Below are 19,974 nucleotides of genomic sequence, written 5' to 3' on the forward strand. Positions count from 1 at the left end.
ATGCATATTTCCTTAACTGTGTCAATATTATTGTATATCCATGTCATTTTGAAAATAAAAAAATGTTCTGTTAAAAACTAAATTATAAAAACTAATTATATACCTAATTATAACATCCATCCATTTTCTACCACTTGTACCTCTCGGAACATATTTAAGTTTGGAATACTAATTAGTTTGAATTTTGTTTGTCTATCTGTGTTGGCCCTGGCGACTTGTCCAGGGTGTACCCCGCCTTCCGCCCGAATGCAGCTGGGATAGGCCCCAGCACCCCACGCGACCTCGAAAAAGACCAGGGGTAAAAAAAAAAATGGATCGTTGGATGGAACATTCTATATCAAAAATAGATGTAAAAACATATTTCTTCGTGCTCAGACTTCCGGCGGAGGCTGCGTCCTGTGCGCATGCGCTGCTATGTGTGTGCGGCGGTTGCAACAATGGAGGCGGACGTTCATAGATATGACTGGGCTCAGTTTGAGAAATGCCGATTCCATTAAAATCTCCCATTTGTGCGTCATGAAATTATAACAGGCTATAATTACATCAGGTGCAGTGACAACGACCCGGACTTTTCCTATTCGGGGCTCTTTTCCTGTTCGGGGCTCTTTTGGCTGCGGGAGCTCCTCCAATGGTGCTGATATTTTTCTCATTTTGTTACTGGTAAGTTTTCGAAAAATCTACCCAAGAGTGTGGTAGTCACCGAGAGAAAAATATAAACGTCATTGTTCTGTACTCCTGCTTTCATGTTTATTTAAATTAAACCATACTGTTCAGTCTGTTTAAAGTAGAGGTTGGCGTTTCGATCCAAATATCGAGCGTACCGATAATGGTAGCACCAGTAATGTGTCGATACTTCAGCGGGGAGATCGATATTTTATACCTTTTTTCCATGTTTAATTAATTAATATTTTTTTATGTTTGATTTTTTGGACACATAGTGGTTTGGTTGCAAAACCCCAAATGGGTTGTTTGCTCAGTGATAGTATTGCTTTTGTTTACCTACTTTGCGCTGTTGACTTTATTTTGCTCAAACAATTGCATGTAATACATTTTATTGAATTGTATTATTTTGTTATTTTTTTTGTATTATCTTATTATATTTATATTATGTTATATTTTCTCATTATATTGTTGTATTTATTTTTGTAATTGTATTTACTTCAATAGTAGTTGTTTTTTCCCCAAAAGTCCTTAGTTTCCTTGTGACTATACAAACTAAAAGTAAAAATCATACAATTATTAACTGATGTGAAAAGTGTAATATAAAAAGTTTCTGTATTTGCAATTCTGCCCTTGTATTTGGCTTTGGATCGATACCAAAACTTTCATTATCCCCTTCCCTTAATTTTAGGAAAATAATTGTCTTTCTTAGATTTTAATATTATTTCCTTATTTTCCCCCTTTTATTATTTCCTTATTGTTTCCCTAATCGGAGGAATTTTTATGGAATTTATACATTTCTTGAAAGTTGGAAGGCTTCATTGTCCTCTATTTACAGATAGCATCTTAAGAAAATGTCTGAGGTCAGCATCATGAAGCGCAAGGAAAAGTGTGAAAACTGCACCAAGCAGGTATTTTTCCTAGAAATGTATCCTAGGAAATTAACTCACGGCGTGGCGAAGTTGGTAGAGTGGCCGTGACAGCAATCAGAGGGTTGCTGGTTACTGGGGTTCAATCCCCACCTTCTACCATCCTAGTCACGTCCGTTGTGTCCTTGGGCAAGACACTTCACCCTTGCTCCTGATGGCTGCTGGTTAGCGCCTTGCATGGCAGCTCCCGCCATCAGTGTGTGAATGTGTGTGTGAATGGGTGAATGTGGAAATACTGTCAAAGCGCTTTGAGTACCTTGAAGGTAGAAAAGCGCTATACAAGTATAACCCATTTATCATTTATTTATTTATACTTGTGCTAATTTGGCAGTAATTATTATTTGTAATTTACTAATGGCTTGTTCAACACAGTGCAACAAGAAACGGAGCGATGATGATGAGGTTAGCTCACATCAGGAAAGAGATCAAGTCAATGGGCAGGTAAAGTCTTATTTCGGAGTAGTCTGAATGAAAATGCCTAAAATGTTAAACTCTATATGCTTAAATCCATGTAGGAACGTGAAAGATCCCGGTTGCTCCTCAGTGCTTGTCTGTCCTGCGATGGCTGTATGTCTGAGGAGGAGAGCCTTAAGATCTCTCAACAGAACTTGGAGGAAGTGGAGCGGGTTTTTGCTCTCAATAAGGTGAACTCAATTTATTGGACGTGTTTAAAGTGGTTTTGGTCACTTTTTTGAGAAATATCCCTTTGTCCACATCAGAAGTGTGACGTGACGAAGCACAAGGTGCTCGTGGCGTCAGTGTGTCCACAATCGCTGCCTTTTTTTGCCGTAAAGTTTGACCTGGACATCGCAGAGGCTGCCAATAAACTTTGTGGATTTCTCAAGAGCCTTGGTAAGCTGTTATATACTTTTAACATTTTAAAGTTTGTTCCAATCACAATGTTTATCTGCGTTTTTAGAAGCAGAAACAAAGTATATCCATTTTCATCAACTTATTTTTTATTAAAATACTTATAAAACGTTTAAATATTAAATATGCCTTTCTGCAATATTGGTTTCTACTCGCTTAGTTTAGTACAGATATACTAGTGAATGACACCATTCCCGCCCCTGAGTTCAAATCAATATTTGGAAGATAAATATTTTTGCAGCGAATTCCTAAAAACACTAGAGTTCTCCTGTTGTGTAGAGGAACATGGACAACTGCAAACACATTAGCTGATCCTTACATTGCCATCTTAACCTTGCTAGTAAACATAGAACACTAGTTAATACACTATGTCAAAATGAAAACATATCTGCACAATCACTTACTGGGAAAAGGTAATCCAACCGAGGCAAGAAACAGTTTTTAAGGTAAACAGAAAAATACCTAAAACGGCAAAATCGTCTCCTGGATGTTTGTGATTTAGCATACCTATACTATATCATCTTTGTTTCATAACATTCTATGACTTTTCTGTGTAGGGGTGCAGTTTGTATTTGATACCACACTGGCAGCAGGTTTCAGCATCATAGAGAGTCAAAAGGAGTTCATTCAGAGGTACCGCAGGAGACACCATGACTCTCATGCCTTGCCCATGTTCACCTCCTCCTGTCCAGGTAAACCTCTCATTCTATTCTTCATTTTGTGGTGCACTTTGCTGGGAGTTTTTGTGTGTCTTCAGCATTCGTAGAGGTGCAAATTAAGGGTTGTAAGAGCATCTCTTATGACATAAACACATGTACTGTCTCTTTAAGACAGGGGTGGGCAATTAATTTTTACCGGGGGCCGCATGAGCAACCCGAGCACTGCTGGAGGGCCACACCGACAATATCTCAATTAAATTTTGCTCAAATTATTTTTGATATACTGTAAGATAAATAATAATAATAATAATATTTTCATTTAACCTAACTTATCTTTATACAAAAGCAGATGGCTTTTGATGGTTTTATTTTTAACACTTTCTTACACAACACTTCCTGATGTATAATACAATGCAAAAATTTCAATTTCTGTCACTTTATCCTGTATTCTCTTTGTTGTGAACGTAGCACGCCTGTAAGGTGATTGGCGAAGAAGGAGGAAGCCTTGCTGTTGCGGAAATGAGGAGTGAGGATGGACGTGCATGTGGAAATAACAAGATAAGTTGAGCTGTGTTAGTATAGGTTGCTCAATAGAAGTTTAAAAAGAGCATCAGCCTTGGTGTGCACTTCTTCTGGGCGCTACAATTGGTGTCAGAAGTGGGATTAAATGCCTCCCAGTTCGCCTTGCCATCAGACCTGGGAGTCTTCATTGAGGCCGGAATTCCCTCATGCCAAGCAGCGTGCGCTGCACCTGTAAACGCTGCCTCTCTCCTTCCTCCCTCTCTCTCTCTTTGCGACGAGCTCCTCACGTCCTGGATTCACACAGACATCTGCAGTGCTGCCGGCACCTTAAGTCCCCACTCAATGTCCTTTCCCTCCCGTTCCATCTTGACAAAGTCGCCAGGAATCATTGTGGCACGTACCTCCCGATGACGTAGCAGGCTGAGCATACAAGCAGCGCAGTATGCGCACACAAGCAGCGGCAGTATGCGCAAAGTTTTACTTCTGACACCAATTGTAGCGTCCAGAAGAAGTGCACACCAAGTCTGACGCTCTTTTTAAACTTTTATTGAGCAACCTATACTAACACAGCTCAACTTATCTCGTTCCTTCCACACGCACGTCTATTCTCACTCCTCATTTCCGCAACTCAAGAACACAACATCAACTTCAGCAGGTCGTTACACTATATTCTTTAAACACAGCAATGTGTGTACCACAAATTAAGCACACGGCTTTACCTTTAATTTCTGTAAAGAAATACTTGGCAGTCCATGTCTTGTTGAAAACACGCCATTCGTCATTAACTTTTCTCTTTTTAGCGTCTCGAGAATAACCGTGCATCACTTGTCGCTGTGCACCTTCACTCACAGGTAACACATGGACATACGCCCATAAATAACACTTTTCAAAATAAAAGCAGCACAGTTGTATTGCACGCACGACATAGATGTTTTTTTAATTGTATTTTGTCATTTGTGATTGCCGCTGTTCACATTCACTCACTATCGCGCACGAGCATACGTCCACACGAAAGTAATACAAATAACGCTTTTCAAAACAAAAGCAGCACCATTGTATTGCACACTCGAAATAGATTTTGTAATTTATGATTGGCCTCACGCGGGCCGGACAGGGACGTACAAAGGGCCGGATGTGGCCCGCGGGCCGCAGAATGCCCAGGGCTGCTTTAAGAGAATGCTTCTCTTTAGGACCTTCATGTGCAGCTACTCTGGTTGATGAAGTGACACATTTTTTTTCTCTTTAGTGTTTTGCTTTGCTTTAAAACTTACTTAAAATACTTCCTTTGTGAGTATAGAGATAAATGGAATCAACTTTTATTTGCTCTGCATCGTTGTCCTGTGGACGTTTTTGCAGTTCAAGTGGATCACACGAGTAAACCAAAGCACCTTTGAAACTCATCCTCCACAGGAGTGTTTCACAGTGATATTGCTGTTAGATATTTATCCTATATCAGTAAAAAAAACCAAAGTATCTGATTGTATCATCTTGCATCTAAAATCTCCTAAATAACCACACCGATACAAGCAGTCCTGCCATTGCTTATGCAAAGCTCGACAGTCAGTTAACATCTAAATGTCCTCCAACAAGCACACAAGGTTAGTCATTTTTTGTATTTCAGCCATTTGCAAACCGTAAACATGGTAGGCTATAGGTTACTAGGAGCTATTAGCTACACAACAGCGAAGTACACAAAACTAGAACATGTAATAAGTGTTCTTAATTGAACAATATTGCAGTCTAAAACACATTTGCCAATATAAACAAGCAATTAATTATTATGGCTGCATATTACTTATACATACACTTCTGCCTTGGGGACTTTGTATTACAATGTATCCAGTAATAAACGTGTGCGCATCATTCAACTCAAAAACTTGGTCATGAGCTTAACTTAATAACTAGGTTATTGTTATTTATACCTACCATTTTCTGTTTATGTAATTTAATTTGATCAAGCCTTTTCTAACATTCCTCACTACAAAATAATAAAAGTACTTATAAAGTAACATAATAGAAGTATTTTTCAGACTATAAGGCACACTTAAAATACTTTAATTTCCTCCAAAATCGACAGTGCGCTTTATAACCCAGTGCGCTTTGTGTATTGTGTTTACTGACCTTGAAGCAATTTTATGTGATAATCAGTGTAATAATAAGTGTGACCAGTAGATAGCAGTCACACATAAGAGATATGTGTGGACTACAGGTTAACGCCTGTTGTTCAATAAATGATGCTAGCAAGTAAGCAAGCAAGACCAAAACTTTAATGTTTCATTGACAATATAGAACATTACACACGGCGCTCAAAAATCAGTCAAAATGTTTTAGTACGATTTTGGTAATCTGTGAAGCCGCACTGCTTGATGGATGTCTGATCATTATGGCTGCCGTAGTCTGATGTATTGTGCTTCAACATACGAGTATTATCCTGGTGTGTGTACTCCAAAATGGCACCCATTAGGAGACATATTATCTGGCTTTTTGTTTCGCCCTTATATGTAAAACCAACTTTACTTACCTATTGCTACCTGCTGTTGTGTGCAGTATTAGGGATCTGCCCAGTCCCAAGAATTTGAAATCAAACCGTGGTGGTATTGCGGAGTTATTTATAGAAATATCTTGACTTTCATACTTCATTAAAATGACCCGTTACGTCACCGATTGAGAAAACCGTCACCGGATTATACATATATTTTTCTTTATCCTCTTGTTGGGGGGCGTAGACATGCATCCTCCGCTGTTGCCATTTCTAATGTAGTATAATATAGTATCGTTTGACTATATATCTGTCAGTAAACTTGCTATGGAAGCACTAAAAACTACAACCAAAGATTGCTGAAGAAGACACTGTTGAAGTGGAGGCACGTAAATAACACTGCCCACAAAACGGCGCATCCTGAAGAGATGGTCAGAAAGCTGTTGTAGAAGGTTTGTAAAACATAATCAATGCAACCACCATTACATGTTAAATAGACCACTAGGAAGTACCGGTAATTTAAATGTGGAAAAAAAATCATAATATGACCCCTTTTAATGCGCCTTATGTATAAAAATAGACATGTTCATCGACAGTGCCCCTTTTGGTCTGTAAAATACAGTGTGTATGATTTGTGCTAATATCGCATTGGTTAAATATCAGTATCGGCCAGTACTCAAGGCTCCAATATATCGGTATCATATCGGATGTGAAAAAGTTGTATCAGGATTCAGGACAGTCTAAATGCAGATAACAGTGCAGTGCTGGTGTGGAAAGATAAAGCACTTATCTTCACCACTCCCCGTGTGAATGACCGTGACACTGTCAACTTTCTTTGAAACATTCTGACATCAGTTCATTCCTTTTTATGGGAAGAACTCTACTCAATTTGGCATTGTAAAACTTCAGACAGGTAAAGTCAGAAAGATTGCAAGGTCTACTGTAGAAATGTCCATAGTGTTAATAAAAAAATAATTCTGTAACCAAGGCTGATCTGTGTTAAAGTAATATCAAACAATTTTTTTTTTAATAGGCTGGATCCGCTATTCAGAGCGTATCCTTGGAAGTTTGGTCACCCCCCACATCTGCACAGCAAGGTCTCCGCAGCAGATTATGGGCTGTCTTGTCAAAGACTACTTCTCTAAACAGCGGGTGAGTGAACACTCTCATGAAGATAATACATGGCTCGCAACTAAAGTCTTATAGTACTTAGTGATCATCATCTTGGGACGACGTGGCTCGGTTGGTAGAGCAGCCGTGCCAGCAACTTGAGGGTTCCAGGTTTGATCCTCGCTTTCGCCATCATAGTCGCTGCCGTTGTGTCTTTGGGCAAGACACTTTCCCACCTGCTCACAGTGCCACCCACACGGGTTTAAATGTAACATAGATATTGCGTTCCACTATGTAAAGCGCTTTGAGGCACTAAGAAAAATAGCGCCATATAAATATAATTAAATTCACAATTAATTTTACTTGTTTCATTCTCAGTCTGCAAGTTGAATACAAAATATCGCCGTTCCTCTCCATCTTGTGCATTTCTGACGTATTCACAGTAGTTGTGTGTGGTCAAGTCCTTGATGCTGATAGGCAATGTTCCTCTGGGCCTGTTAAAATCTAGCTTGCCTTCTATCAGGTGTCTTTATATTGCTTGAACCAAGTGGTGGTCAACCAACTCAAGATGGCTGTTGTGCAGCAAGAAGCGCGCAGACTATCTGAGTATGCAAGGGGCCTGGATCTTCCTGCAAAAAGCAGATATGAGCAAAAAATCTAACTATGCAATGGAATAGAGCCCTATACTTTATCAAAAAAAGATTTGTCGAGTGATAGTAAGGATTATACTTCGGTCACGTTCCCAGATATATCGAACGATCTTGTACTCCAAACATCATTCTACACGAAAAACAGATCAAAACTTGGTAAAAGCAAGGAGGTCTACAACTTCTTGGTGTGTGGCTGGGTCAAGGAAATTGGTATCAAAGCTCTCCCGAATAAATATTCATCGTTTTTTCTCAGGTAAGGTTGCATTTCTTGATTTAACTTTGTGTCTACTGCCAGGTGTGTTGTTGTTGCTCAAGGCGTAAACAAGTAGCGTGCTGCCTTTGTTAAAAGCTGAACTCTTTTAAGTTTTGCTCACATTTGCTTAAATTTAGACTCGCCGAGTCGGTGCTTTTCGAAACACTCGTACGAAAATGTGTTTAAGAAATACAAAAAATATGTATGTTGAAAACTAAACAGTAATTCAAACCAACCTTCAACGACGTGATCACTGCAAACTTGTGTGTTCTTCGACTCTGCTCCCTTGAAGTGCAGTGTGTGCTACTTTTCTAGTCTGTTGTTTGGTATAATCTTGCACTCTTTTGCCCTTTTTGATTACCTCTCAAGGGACTCTGAAGAAATGTTTATCTATTTTGCGATTTGAACGGTTCCAACAGCCTAAAACAACGCGAGTATAGGAATCCAAACAATACTGTACCATTGTTTCTGATTAAACGGCGAAACTATTTTAGTTTTTGTGTTTCAATTGTGTTTGGTCCAAGTTTTTATTCCAATTCAGCCTTTCTAAAATGTCTGTGTTTGTTTTGAAATCCATTTTTAGTCAAGGTCCATGTTTCGGAACCATAAAATAGGGAAGACCACACATATCCTTTTACCAATTTGTTCCTTCTTTCAATATTAAATGTTTGCATTGTTAGTAGTTTTTATATAATTTTATATTTATATAAATTTGTATGATTTTTTTGGTGGGGAGCACATTTTGAAATTAGGTCGTATGTTAGTGGGAATCGATATTGCACACTTTTTTAGAGGTTTTTGTGCAGTATGACATTTGCCTCCACAGGAGAGCCAAAGGTTATAAAATCCACATTAAATAATTTAACGATGAGCAAAGCCTAATGTACTTTGTCGCTGTCCTAGTATTATTATTTGCACATTATTACAACCCCTTTCTTTTCTTCCAACAGAAGCTGAATGCTGACAAAGTTTACCATATAGTGGTGGCTCCCTGCTTTGACAAAAAACTGGAAGCTGTCAGAGAAGAGTTTTACAACAGTCTACTGGAGAGCAGAGATGTGGACTGTGTCCTGACCTCAGGTTTAGTACCTACAGTATCTTTAACATGGACTGTGTGTTACAAATGCATTTGTCAGAAACATGCGTGTTGAAAATTTAAAAAATACAAAAAAGAGAGTGTCAAAATTATATGTTTGTCAATTGCTACTGACATTAGTAATGTATTATGTTCCAGGGGAGATCTACCACCTGATGCAACAGAAGAAAGTCTCTATGGAGGAGCTGGACTCTGTTCCGTTGGACCATGTGTGAGTTTTTGACTGGTCAAATTTTATTGAAGAAAAGTTAATAGTTAGCAACAATATATAACGGTGGTACACAATTCTTACTTTTGTTCCATAAAAAATTGGTAATGTAATACACCATATTATACCTGTCATACAAGTGTAAAAATAAGGTATCTGCGGTATAGCTCGGTTGGTAGAGCGGCCGTGCCAGCAACTTGAGGGTTCCAGGTTTGATCCCCGCTTCCGCCATTCTAGTCACTGCCGTTGTGTCCTTGGGCAAGACGCTTTACCCACCTGCTCCCAGTGCCACCCACACTGGTTTAAATGTAACTTAGATATTGGGTTTCACTATGTAAAGCGCTTTGCGTCACTAGAGAAAAGCGCTATATAAATATAATTCACTTCATTATAAATAAATAAATTCATCTTTATTTATATAGCACTTTTCATGTATCGCCAGTTGCAAAAAAAGAGGGCTTTACACCAATAAACAAAAAAAAGAAAACACACAAAGCACTATTGACAATAACAAGACATGGCACTGATGTTTGAGTAAAAACGCCTCGCTGAAGCGCCCACACTGGGGAATAACAAAAATGAACACCATCTAAAGAATAATATTAAACATATTTTAAAATATATCTAAAAAATAAAATTGAAAGAAAAACAAAATAGTGTGAATAATAGAATTCAGATTTTTTGTACAACATGTTACATTTACATCATTGTGTTCTAAATACATACATTATTCTCATAAGTAGTTAAATCAGTTATGATTCGCTTAATGAGATAGATAATATTTCATTTTCAATAAATTCATGACGTTTATCATAATTAGTCTCCGCAATTCGAACCACCTCTTAAACTGGATCATATTAGTAATGTTTTTGTATTTGTAATCCATTCCATAATTCCACATAATGATATGCTAAAGGTCTCACGTGTTGTATGTGCATAATTTGGTAAGTCATTTATAATGAGATAAATAAGATTTTTTTTTTTTCCCTCAAGTTCAAGACATTTACCAATATTATTCTTCCTTGTACTTTGAAAACAATTGTAGCTTGAACAGTTTCTTTAAGTGGCTCATGTTAGCACATTGTTTCACTTCTTTACTTAATCCATTCCCTAATTTAATCCCACATACTGATATGCTAAAAGAGTTTAGTGTTGTGCGTGCATACAAATGTTTTTAGGTAACATTTTTCTCTAAGGTTATATTTCTCTTCTTTCATTGAGAAAAATTGTTGTGCATTCTTGGGTAGCAGGTTATAGTTTGTTTTTTTATCATTTTGGCTGTTGTATTTGTGGCTGTTCAAAGATAAGTCTGTTTTTGTCAAACCATCTCTTTGATGTGTTCATTTATTATGTAATTATTTGTATTAGCTTCTGTGTGTTCTCTTCTGAACAAAATGCTGTGTCGTCTGGGAATATTACTTATTTTAGGTTCTTTGTAGCTTTATAAATATGGTTTGTATAAAGATTAAACATTTTTTGTCCAAGAATTGATCCTTGGGGTACTCCAAACGTTATTTTTAAAACAATCGATGAGTATTCACCAAGCTTCACATATTGCTTCCTATTGGTTAAGTAGCTTCTTATCCAGTTGAAGACTAGCCCTCTGATGCCATTCATTTCTTTTTTTTTTCTTTTCTTTTTTTTCTTTTTTTTTTTATGTCCTGCCCAGCTTCTCGGGCAAATCATATAGCAGATGTAGATACCCATATCGGCTGTTGATGCCATTCATTTCTAATGTATTATTTAAGATGTTGTGATTACCGGTAATTGTGTCAAATGCTTTTGTAAGGTCCGTAAATACTGCTGCTGCACACTGTTTACCATCTATTGCAATGGTGATTTCCTCTGTTATTTCTATTAATGCCATTTATGAAGAAATATTACCTCTGTAAATGTATTGATTCTTTGCAAGTGTTACGCTTTTATTTATTAATTTGTCCAGTCTGTTATTGAAACCTTTTCGGATGATTTTAGAAAATTGTGGTAGTAAAAAAAAAACGGTCTAGAGTTTGTGAATTGGTGTTTGTCTCCTGTCTTATAAAATTATATGACTTTTGCTATTTTCATTTTGTTCGGGAATTTACCTTTTAAAAATTATAGATTTTTGATACACATACAACGGTGCCAGTGCTAGAACGGTGCAGAACCATTTAAGTACCTTTTAAACATGCAATTTTTTGTAAAATTAAAATGAATGACATTTTTTGACATTCAAGTTAAACAGACTAATAATTTAAATATTTCAGTTATATAAATTAAATAAAGTATCAAATTCAAAAATAAGAAAGAAAATCCACAACAAAATGTCATATATATTTAAGCAAAACAGAACATAGAGAGAGTGCTATAACATAACAACCTTTTTGTGTTGTAATTTTGATGCTCATAATTTTGGTGGATCGTGAATGCAACCTCGCTTGCCGTAACCGTCATTGGTGCATAATGAGGAAATGCTGCGTTGTTGTTGTTGTGACTACTGGCTAGCGTGGTGGCCACTTGCGTTGGCACCAGGGCTGTAGAACCAAATTTTGGTACTCGTCCCTAGTCTGGTAGGATCAGGTGGCATCATTCCGCGTTGGCCGTTTTTCCTGGAAAAATTGGTAAAATTGTAAATTTAACCACTTACGGACTAAACGTTAGAGGTTCGTTTGTGTTAGTCTCCCTCAGGAAAAACTCCTGAGCAACTGCGGATCCAGACATTGTTTTATTTTAAAGGCTTTATAATTATCATTACCAATTATATTGCCTTTCACAAGTTGGTCAGCAAAACACAGGTTATGGTTTTACTTGTTGCATGTTTACTGTACATTAGTGTATACAGTGGTACCTCAGTTTTCCTTAGTAATTCCCTTTCAAAAGGTCCATTAAGGACCGAATCGTATGCAAAACAACCCATTTTTCCCCCCATAGGAAATAATGTATTGGGGTGTCCAAAGTGCGGCTGGAGCTTAAATGTATCAAAAGTACACCCTCAAGCTCCTAATACAAACATTTTTTCTGTTTGTATCCAAGGTGGAAAATGTTTGTATACTCCTGCTCTATTATAAGAGTATATAATAGTTGTAACCCACAGATAATGTACAGTACAGTGGAGCCTTGATTTACGAAATGTATTCGTTCTTAAAAAGGGTTTGTAAGTAGAAAAGTTTGTATAGGGAAGCTCATTTCTCCATAAAAAGCCATGTACATATGAACAATGTCCAAAGGCCATTTTTTAGTAAAAGTTTGTACATTTTGAACACAATATACAACGATATGCAATACTGTATATCAAACAAACATTACAAGGGGTTGACGGATCAACTTTCTATCTAATCAAGCTAAAACAATGCATGTATGTATGTAGCCACACATGCACGCACATTGTCACTAGACCTGTGGTACACTCACAGTTTGAAATCACAAAACTCCTTATCCTTTAGGCAGGCCGCTACAATGACTAGTAATAAAAAAATAAATCTACCTTGGTGGTTAATCTTCTTTGTTTACAGCGGATGGGTGGACGAGCTGTTGTCAACAAAGCTATGGATAGTTCCTGAATGTTTCAAACGACACATCGCTTGTCCATTGATTTCTTTGGACTCATATTTAGCTTGCAAAACTAGAAAAATGTTGTAAAAAGGCAAAAAAGCTTTTTTTTGGTCTGTAGTTTGTGAATCAAAAAGTTTGTACAATAAGTGGTTCGTAAATCAAGGTTCCAATAGGGTTGTTCGGTATACCGGTACTAATGAAGTACCGCAGTACTAATGAATTAAAAATTATACTATACTGCCTTTGAAAAATACCAGTACCTTTTTGAGTCACCCGCATGCTGCCGCGCGGCGGTGACGTACAGAGCTGAGGGGCATGATGTAGAGTGTGTCAGCAAGCATACACGTAGCACATACAAGCAAAAACAGTGTGGAGAGGAGGAATAGCAAAAACAGCATTTCTATTGGTTAATAGAAGGCTGTGTGAAGCGCAATATGGAGGTATTTGGGCTTCAAAACTACGGATAAAGGCGACGCTTTAAACACGGAAGCGCCATGCTGCAAGCTTTGTTTTAAAACATGCCTCGCCAAAGATGGCATTAAAGCATTACAATGTTTGCTTCAAACTTAGGTAAACATTTAAATAACAGTCATCATGACCTGCACAAGGAGTTTAAAGGTAATGTTGTTAACTAGCTCCCCTGCTCTGCACATGTAGGTATGTAGAAGCGCACACAGCTGTTTGGCTTGTTGCCAATTATTAGTGCAGTCAAAATTGCCCAAGTAGTGTAATCCAATGCAAGTGAAATGACTGAATTTTGTTACAAATTCCTGCAATTTGTGTTTCATCTTTAACAATGTGTGTTCTACCTGCTGCATATATTATCTGTGTACTTTTAGCCTTAGTATTGTTTTTAGTACTAATGTTTGTCTTTATCTTAAAGCACAGACAGAGTGGCAAGCATAAATCATTAAGAATTCAATACATTGTAAATAAAGCGTTCTATTTTATTCTAACCTAATCCTAGATTATGACAGACTATATGTTATATATACAATTGTTCTTTAAGTGCAACAAGAAAAGCCCATTGTGTTGAATGACTTTTAATGTTTATTTTAACCTTTTAAAATTGTTCTTTGAGTGCAATAGGAAACTTAAGTTTAATGTATTGTAAGAGTTTCTGTTCTAACAAAGCAAATAATGTACATTTGTATTATTTTGAAAAGTATTGAAAAACATTTTGGTACCGGCACAAAAATATTGGTATTGGGACATCCCTAGGTTACACTGTATCTTTTGGCTGAATGTGTTTTTTTTTGTCTCAATAGTGGTCTTGGTGGAAGTGTGATTATTGGTTGTCATTTTGCAAGAAAGTGTAGTCATGGGACATGAAGGCAGTAAAGGAATTTTCAAAAATGATCATTGCAGGCTGGGTGAAAGTGGAGATGTGCCGCTGGTTCGACATGAAGGCCGCGGTTCTGAGGGTTTTCTGGAACATGTGTTCAAGCATGCTGCCAAAGAGCTGTTTGGGCTGGATGTCTACAAGGTCACATATAAGGCCCTTAGGTGAGGCAAGATGATACAAGTGAGTTTGCATAGAGGGGAACTGATTTCATTTTGAAATTTTGCAGAAACCGTGATTTCCAGGAGGTGACGCTAGAGCGAGATGGAGAAACACTGCTGCAGTTTGCTGCAGTCTACGGTTTCAAGAACATCCAGACCTTGGTGCACCGCATGCGAAAAGGACGGGTGCCTTACCAGCTGGTGGAAGTCTTGTCCTGCCCAGGGGGTAAACACTGCAACACTGACCTCATTCCTTTGGTGGTCATGGTTTGTTTGTTTTTTGCTGACATGCTTCTCTATGATCCTCACAGGGTGCTTGAGCGGCCGTGGTCAAGCAGAGAGTGAGTCAGTGGGCCGGGTGGATAAAAACCTGGTCCAGCAGATGGAGGAGGTATACAGCAGCTTGTCAGTCAGTCTTCCAGAAGTCAACCCCACCTTGCAGACACTTTATCAAGACTGGCTTCAGGGCCAGGAGTCACAGCAAGCTGGAAATCTGCTGCACACCCAGTATAAGAGTCAGAGTCCGATCTCCTTACAGCCCCCCCACATGCAGTGGTGAGGATAAAGGAGCAATGCTTTAGTTTTACAACTAAAATGAGGGTACATCTTTTGTTTGCTTGGGAATTGGCTTGAACTTCCCCACAAACTATTGTGATACGTTAAGGACCTGTCAGTACGTTTGAACCGATCAGGGTTCTTGCATTGATGGGCAATGCATAACAGAAATGATACTTTTGTGCAGACAAGGTCACAAATATGATGCGATTTATTGTGGCCAAAATACCAAACAATTAGCCAACTAAGAATAGCTTCTTTGAACATACATATTTTTTTCAAAAGTTATCTACATTGAACGCACGCATCAACAGTGTCACAATGATAATTATGCAACATAATCATCCTGTTGTCTCATCGAACAATGAAAACATTTGAGTTTTAAGTGTTTGACATGATCAGTATTGTTTTTTGTAATGGTACAAGCCTTGGCAGCATGATGTACTAGTTGTTACCTCATAATAAGGATTCTGTGTGCATCTCTGTGTGGATGATTGGTAATGTGTATGTGCCCTGTGATTAACCGTCAACCATGCAGTCCAGGGCGAACCCCGCCTCTTTCTTAAAGTCTGCCGGGGTAGGCTCCAGCACAACCGCGACCCAAATGAGGACAGACTATATAGAAAATTGATGAATGGCTGTTTGTCATTCAGCACAACAAACCAAGGCAACATTTTTGTTTTAATTTATGCTTACCGATAAGTGTTCTGTCTTTTATAAGATCAATACATGCTGATGACTAAAAATGTCGGACGAATGAAACTTGGTGGTCTTATTCTTTTACAGCAGGGGTGTCATGGGGACCTGTTCGTTTATTGTGTGGGGGTCCCCATTTTTTTGTGAAGAGGCGTGTGTAAAATGTCAATTATTGAATGATAACACGCTTTATTTGAAATTTTACTGCAAACGTATTTCTCACCAATTAGTGCTCTGTTAGAATTTAACTTATAAAAGTGTAATTGCTGATCATTCCCACTGGTTCTGGTTGAAATCCTGGACAGAGTTGCGGTAGCAAGGTACAGGGCATCCGGAAAGTATTCACAGCGCTTAACCTTTTCCACATTTTGTTATGTCACAGACTTATTCCAAAATGCAATACATTAATTTTTGTCCTCAAAATTCTACAAACAATACCCTGTAATAACAATGTGAAACTTTTTTTTTAGAAAGGTTTGCAAATGTATTAAAATATAAAACTAAGAAATCACATGTCACAATTACAGCCTCAAGTCTTTTTGAATACGATGCCACAAGGTTGGCACACCTATCTTTGGGCAGTTTTGCCCATTCCTCTTTGCATCACCTCCATAAGTTTGGATGGGAAGCGTCGGTGCACAGCTATTTTCAGATCTCTCCAGAAGTGTTCTATCGGATTCAAGTCTGGGATCTGGCTGGGCCACTCAAGGACATTTACAAAGATGTCCTGAAGCCATTCCTTTGATGTCTTGGCTGTGTTATCAGGGTTGTTGTCCTGATGAACTGTTGCCCCAGTCTGAGTTCAAGGGCGCTCTGGAGCAGGTTTTCATCCAGGATGTCTCCGTACATTGCTGCATTTATTTTTCCCTCTATCCTGACTAGTCTCCCAGTTCTTGCTGATGAAAACCATCCCCACAGCATGATGCTGCCACCACCATGCTTCACTGTAGGGATGGTATTGGCGAGCGGTCCCTGGTTTCCTCCAAACATGACGCCTAGCATTCATGCCAAAGAGTTCAATCTTTGTTTCATCAGACCAGAGAATTCTGTTTCTCATAGTCTGAGAATTTTTCAAGTGCTTTTTGGCAAACCTTTTACTAAAAAATAAAAAATGTCTTCAATCTGGCCACTCTACCATGCAGGCATGTTTGTTGGATTGCTGCAGAGATGGTTGTCCTTCTGGAATGTTCTCCTCCACAGAGGAATGCTGTAGCTCTGACAGAGTGACCATCGGGTTCTTGGTCACTTCCCTAACTAAGCCCCTTCTGTCCCGATCGTTCAGTTTAGACGGCCGGATGGCTTTAAAAAGACTCTTATAGTGTTTACAAACCTATCTTCCATTTACGGATGACCGAAGACACCGTGCTCATTGGGACTTTCAAAGCAGAATACATTTTTCTGTACCCTTCTTTAGATTTGTACCTCGAGGCAATCCTGTCTCGGAGGTCTACAGACAATGCCTTCGACTTCATTCTTGGTTTGTGCTCTGCCATGCACTGTCAAGTGTGGGACCTTATATATGGACAGCTGTGTGACTTTCCAAATTATGTCCAACCAACTGAATTTACCAAAGGTCGACTCCAATTAAGCTGTAGGAACATCTTTAGGATGATCAGTTGAAACAGGATGCACCTGAGATCACTTTGGAGCTTCATGGCAAAGGCTGTGATTACTTACATGCATGTGATTTCTTAGTTATTTATTTTTAATAAATTTAAAAAAAATAAATCTAAAAAAAAATGTCACTTTGTTCTTCTGGGGCATTGTGTGTAGACATTTGAAGAGATCATTTAATTTATTCCATTTTGGAATAAGGCTGTAACATTAAAAAAAAAAAGTGAAGCGCTGTATTATTATAATTATTTTGCACCAAATGTATATTACAGTATTGAACAACTCATTTCCATGAATTTATTTTAGTACAAAACTTGCTTCAAATTAAATTCAAGTTTGATTTTAAAAAATATGAAAATTGTTTCTCATATATTCAAGTGTGAAAAACGAAATTCTGCTTAGGGCCCCAAAATTTAGCCTGGAGCAGCCCTAAATAAGATTTTAATTGGTTGCAAAAATTAAGGGGAGAAATGGAACAGAAGGGCACAATGTAACACGAAAAAGTTGAGATGTTAATGTTAAAGAGTGTAAAAAATGTTTAAGCCTTTTTACAAATTTTCATCAATACCAAAAAGATCAAAGTAGCCACTCGCATCTTTTTTTATATTTTCAGTATGCAGCCCTCAGTGTAAAAAGATTGGTCACCTCTGCTTTAATGTGTTTTGTCATGCTCCTTATAGAGTACAACTAAACCCAAAATGGTCATTCTTATTTTGTTGAATACTATCTATTTGGCAATTCTGTTTCTCTCATTTAACATTTAATGAGAGTCTTGTAGATAAAGATACCCATTCAAACATTTTTCAAAAGACAAATGTTGACTACTAACTTGGCAATGGAATAAACTTTTCACCCAGCCTGCAAAGCTTTTCACATACATAAACCACCGCAAAGCAACGTGCTGAGTAATGTAAAGACGAGTATGTCATTTCCTTTGTCAACCACATCGCTTCATTGGTGTGAAAAAGTCAAGTCAGTCTGCTGTGATCAACAAAGCTGCTGCATGCATCACATTTTAATAGGAAGCATGGAAGTTGGCTGGTGGATCTGTGCGCTTGGATTACTCAGCATTCCAGCTGGAGTGAACACCTGGCCAGGTGAGGAATATCAAATATGTTTTGCACTGTCAAAACACAAATGGTTTTATCAATACCGAGCTATCTTTTCCTGTTTGTTGAAGACTTACAATTTTACCTGACAATAACATTTGCATTGCTTACATAATACATCATTCTCAATATTTAAATTTTAAAGTACCAATGATTGTCACACACACACTAGGTGTGGCGAAATTATTCTCTGCATTTGACCCATCACCCTTGATCACCCCCTGGGAGGTGAGGGGAGCAGTGGGCAGCAGCGGTGGCCGTGCCCGGGAATTATTTTTGGTGATTTAACCCCCAATTCCAACTGATGTCTGCATATTTTTACTAGTATTTAAAAAAATATTGGAAATATTTTTGCTAACTAAAGTCATACCTGTACAATTCAATATGAAATTAAAAAAACAGGAATTAAAATATATTTTCAAAATGCACACATCCTTAATGAAACACCTCATACCTCAACTGACCGGGTCAGCATACATGGTTAACAATTACATTTTAGTCAAGGTTCTGGCTTTTTTAAACTTAAAATTTTCTTATGATGAAGCCATGGTTAGTAATTTTTTTACCCCAAAGAGGGCCACTTGCAGAACTAGAAAAGCACTCAAACAGCGAAGCAAAGAATCCTTAAAATATCCTGAATCCAGACAGTGTTCAGGATCGCCCCCAAAACGCAATCACTTCTTACTTATCCCATTTCTGACATTGACTCAAGTTTCTTCCAAATCTTCCTTTGAGCTATTTTGCTAACTAACTAACTGACAAACACGCATACAAATGTCGGCAATTTCATAACTTCCAAGCAGAGGTAAAAATAAGAGCCTTTGTTTATGTTTTTATATATTTGTATTTTATAAAGAAAAATAAAGTTGTGAGTTACCATATTCTAAACGGGAGCTATTCCTTTGTAAAAGTTGCCAAAACGCACCTGAAAGACACTCAGACAACGTGAAACTAAATTCTCTGGTCTGATGAGACAAAGATTGAAATTTTTGGCGTGAATGCCAGACATCATGTTTGGAGGAAAGCAGGCACCGCTCATCACCAGGTCAATACCATCCCTACAGTGAAGAATGGTGGTGGCAGCATCATGCTGTGGGGATGGTTTTCAGCGGCAGGAACTGGGAGACTAGTCAGAATAGAGGGAAAGATGAATGCAGCAAAGTACAGAGACATCCTGAATGAAAACCTGCTCCATAGCGCTCTTGAACTCAGACGGATCATCATTCAGCAGTACGACAACCCTAATTATACAGCTAAGACGTCAGGACAACTCTGTAAATGTCCTTGAGTGGTCCAGCCAGATCCCAGACTTGAATCTGATAGAACATCTCTGGAGAGATCTGAAAATGGCTGGGCAACCGATGTTTCCCATTCAACCTAATGGAGCTTGAGAGGTACTGCAAAAAGGAATGGGTGAAACTGCCCAAAGATAGGTGTGCCAAGCTTGTGGCATCGTATTCAAAAAGTCTTGAGGCTGTAATTGCTGCCAAAGGTGCATCAACAAGGTATTGAGCAAAGGCTGTAATTACT

The 19,974-nt window shown here is 38.2% G+C and overlaps 2 protein-coding genes across 2 annotated transcripts in view; both read left to right on the forward strand.

Moving 5' to 3' along the window:
• Positions 1-401: 401 nt before the first annotated feature.
• narf (nuclear prelamin A recognition factor) lies at positions 402-16,650 on the forward strand. Its single transcript, XM_062056272.1, has 12 exons — positions 402-660; positions 1,499-1,571; positions 1,962-2,030; positions 2,105-2,233; positions 2,309-2,441; positions 3,017-3,151; positions 7,153-7,271; positions 9,083-9,212; positions 9,367-9,439; positions 14,336-14,473; positions 14,539-14,696; positions 14,782-16,650. Exons 2-12 carry the CDS (start codon positions 1,515-1,517, stop codon positions 15,027-15,029), a joined length of 1,389 nt encoding a protein of 462 aa, XP_061912256.1. The 5' UTR covers positions 402-660; positions 1,499-1,514; the 3' UTR covers positions 15,030-16,650.
• A 1,657-nt stretch (positions 16,651-18,307) lies between these two features.
• LOC133655070 (uncharacterized) overlaps positions 18,308-19,974 on the forward strand; it is a 3,949-nt gene continuing 2,282 nt past the window's right edge. The window contains exon 1 of the mRNA XM_062054978.1: positions 18,308-18,432. Coding sequence (XP_061910962.1) covers positions 18,339-18,432 — 94 coding nt within the window. The 5' untranslated portion in view covers positions 18,308-18,338. The remainder of the gene's footprint in view (positions 18,433-19,974) is intronic.

This window comes from Entelurus aequoreus, linkage group LG08, assembly GCF_033978785.1.
Source record: "Entelurus aequoreus isolate RoL-2023_Sb linkage group LG08, RoL_Eaeq_v1.1, whole genome shotgun sequence".
NCBI lineage: Eukaryota > Metazoa > Chordata > Actinopteri > Syngnathiformes > Syngnathidae > Entelurus > Entelurus aequoreus.

Excerpts from the sequence above, each read along its gene's own strand:
- narf (XM_062056272.1), top strand. The coding sequence starts at position 1,515 with ATGTCTGAGGTCAGCATCATGAAGCGCAAGGAAAAGTGTGAAAACTGC. Across the intron at positions 1,572-1,961 it reads GTGAAAACTGCACCAAGCAG|TGCAACAAGAAACGGAGCGA; the intron begins GTATTTTTCCTA and ends TGTTCAACACAG. Across the intron at positions 14,474-14,538 it reads GTCACATATAAGGCCCTTAG|AAACCGTGATTTCCAGGAGG; the intron begins GTGAGGCAAGAT and ends GAAATTTTGCAG.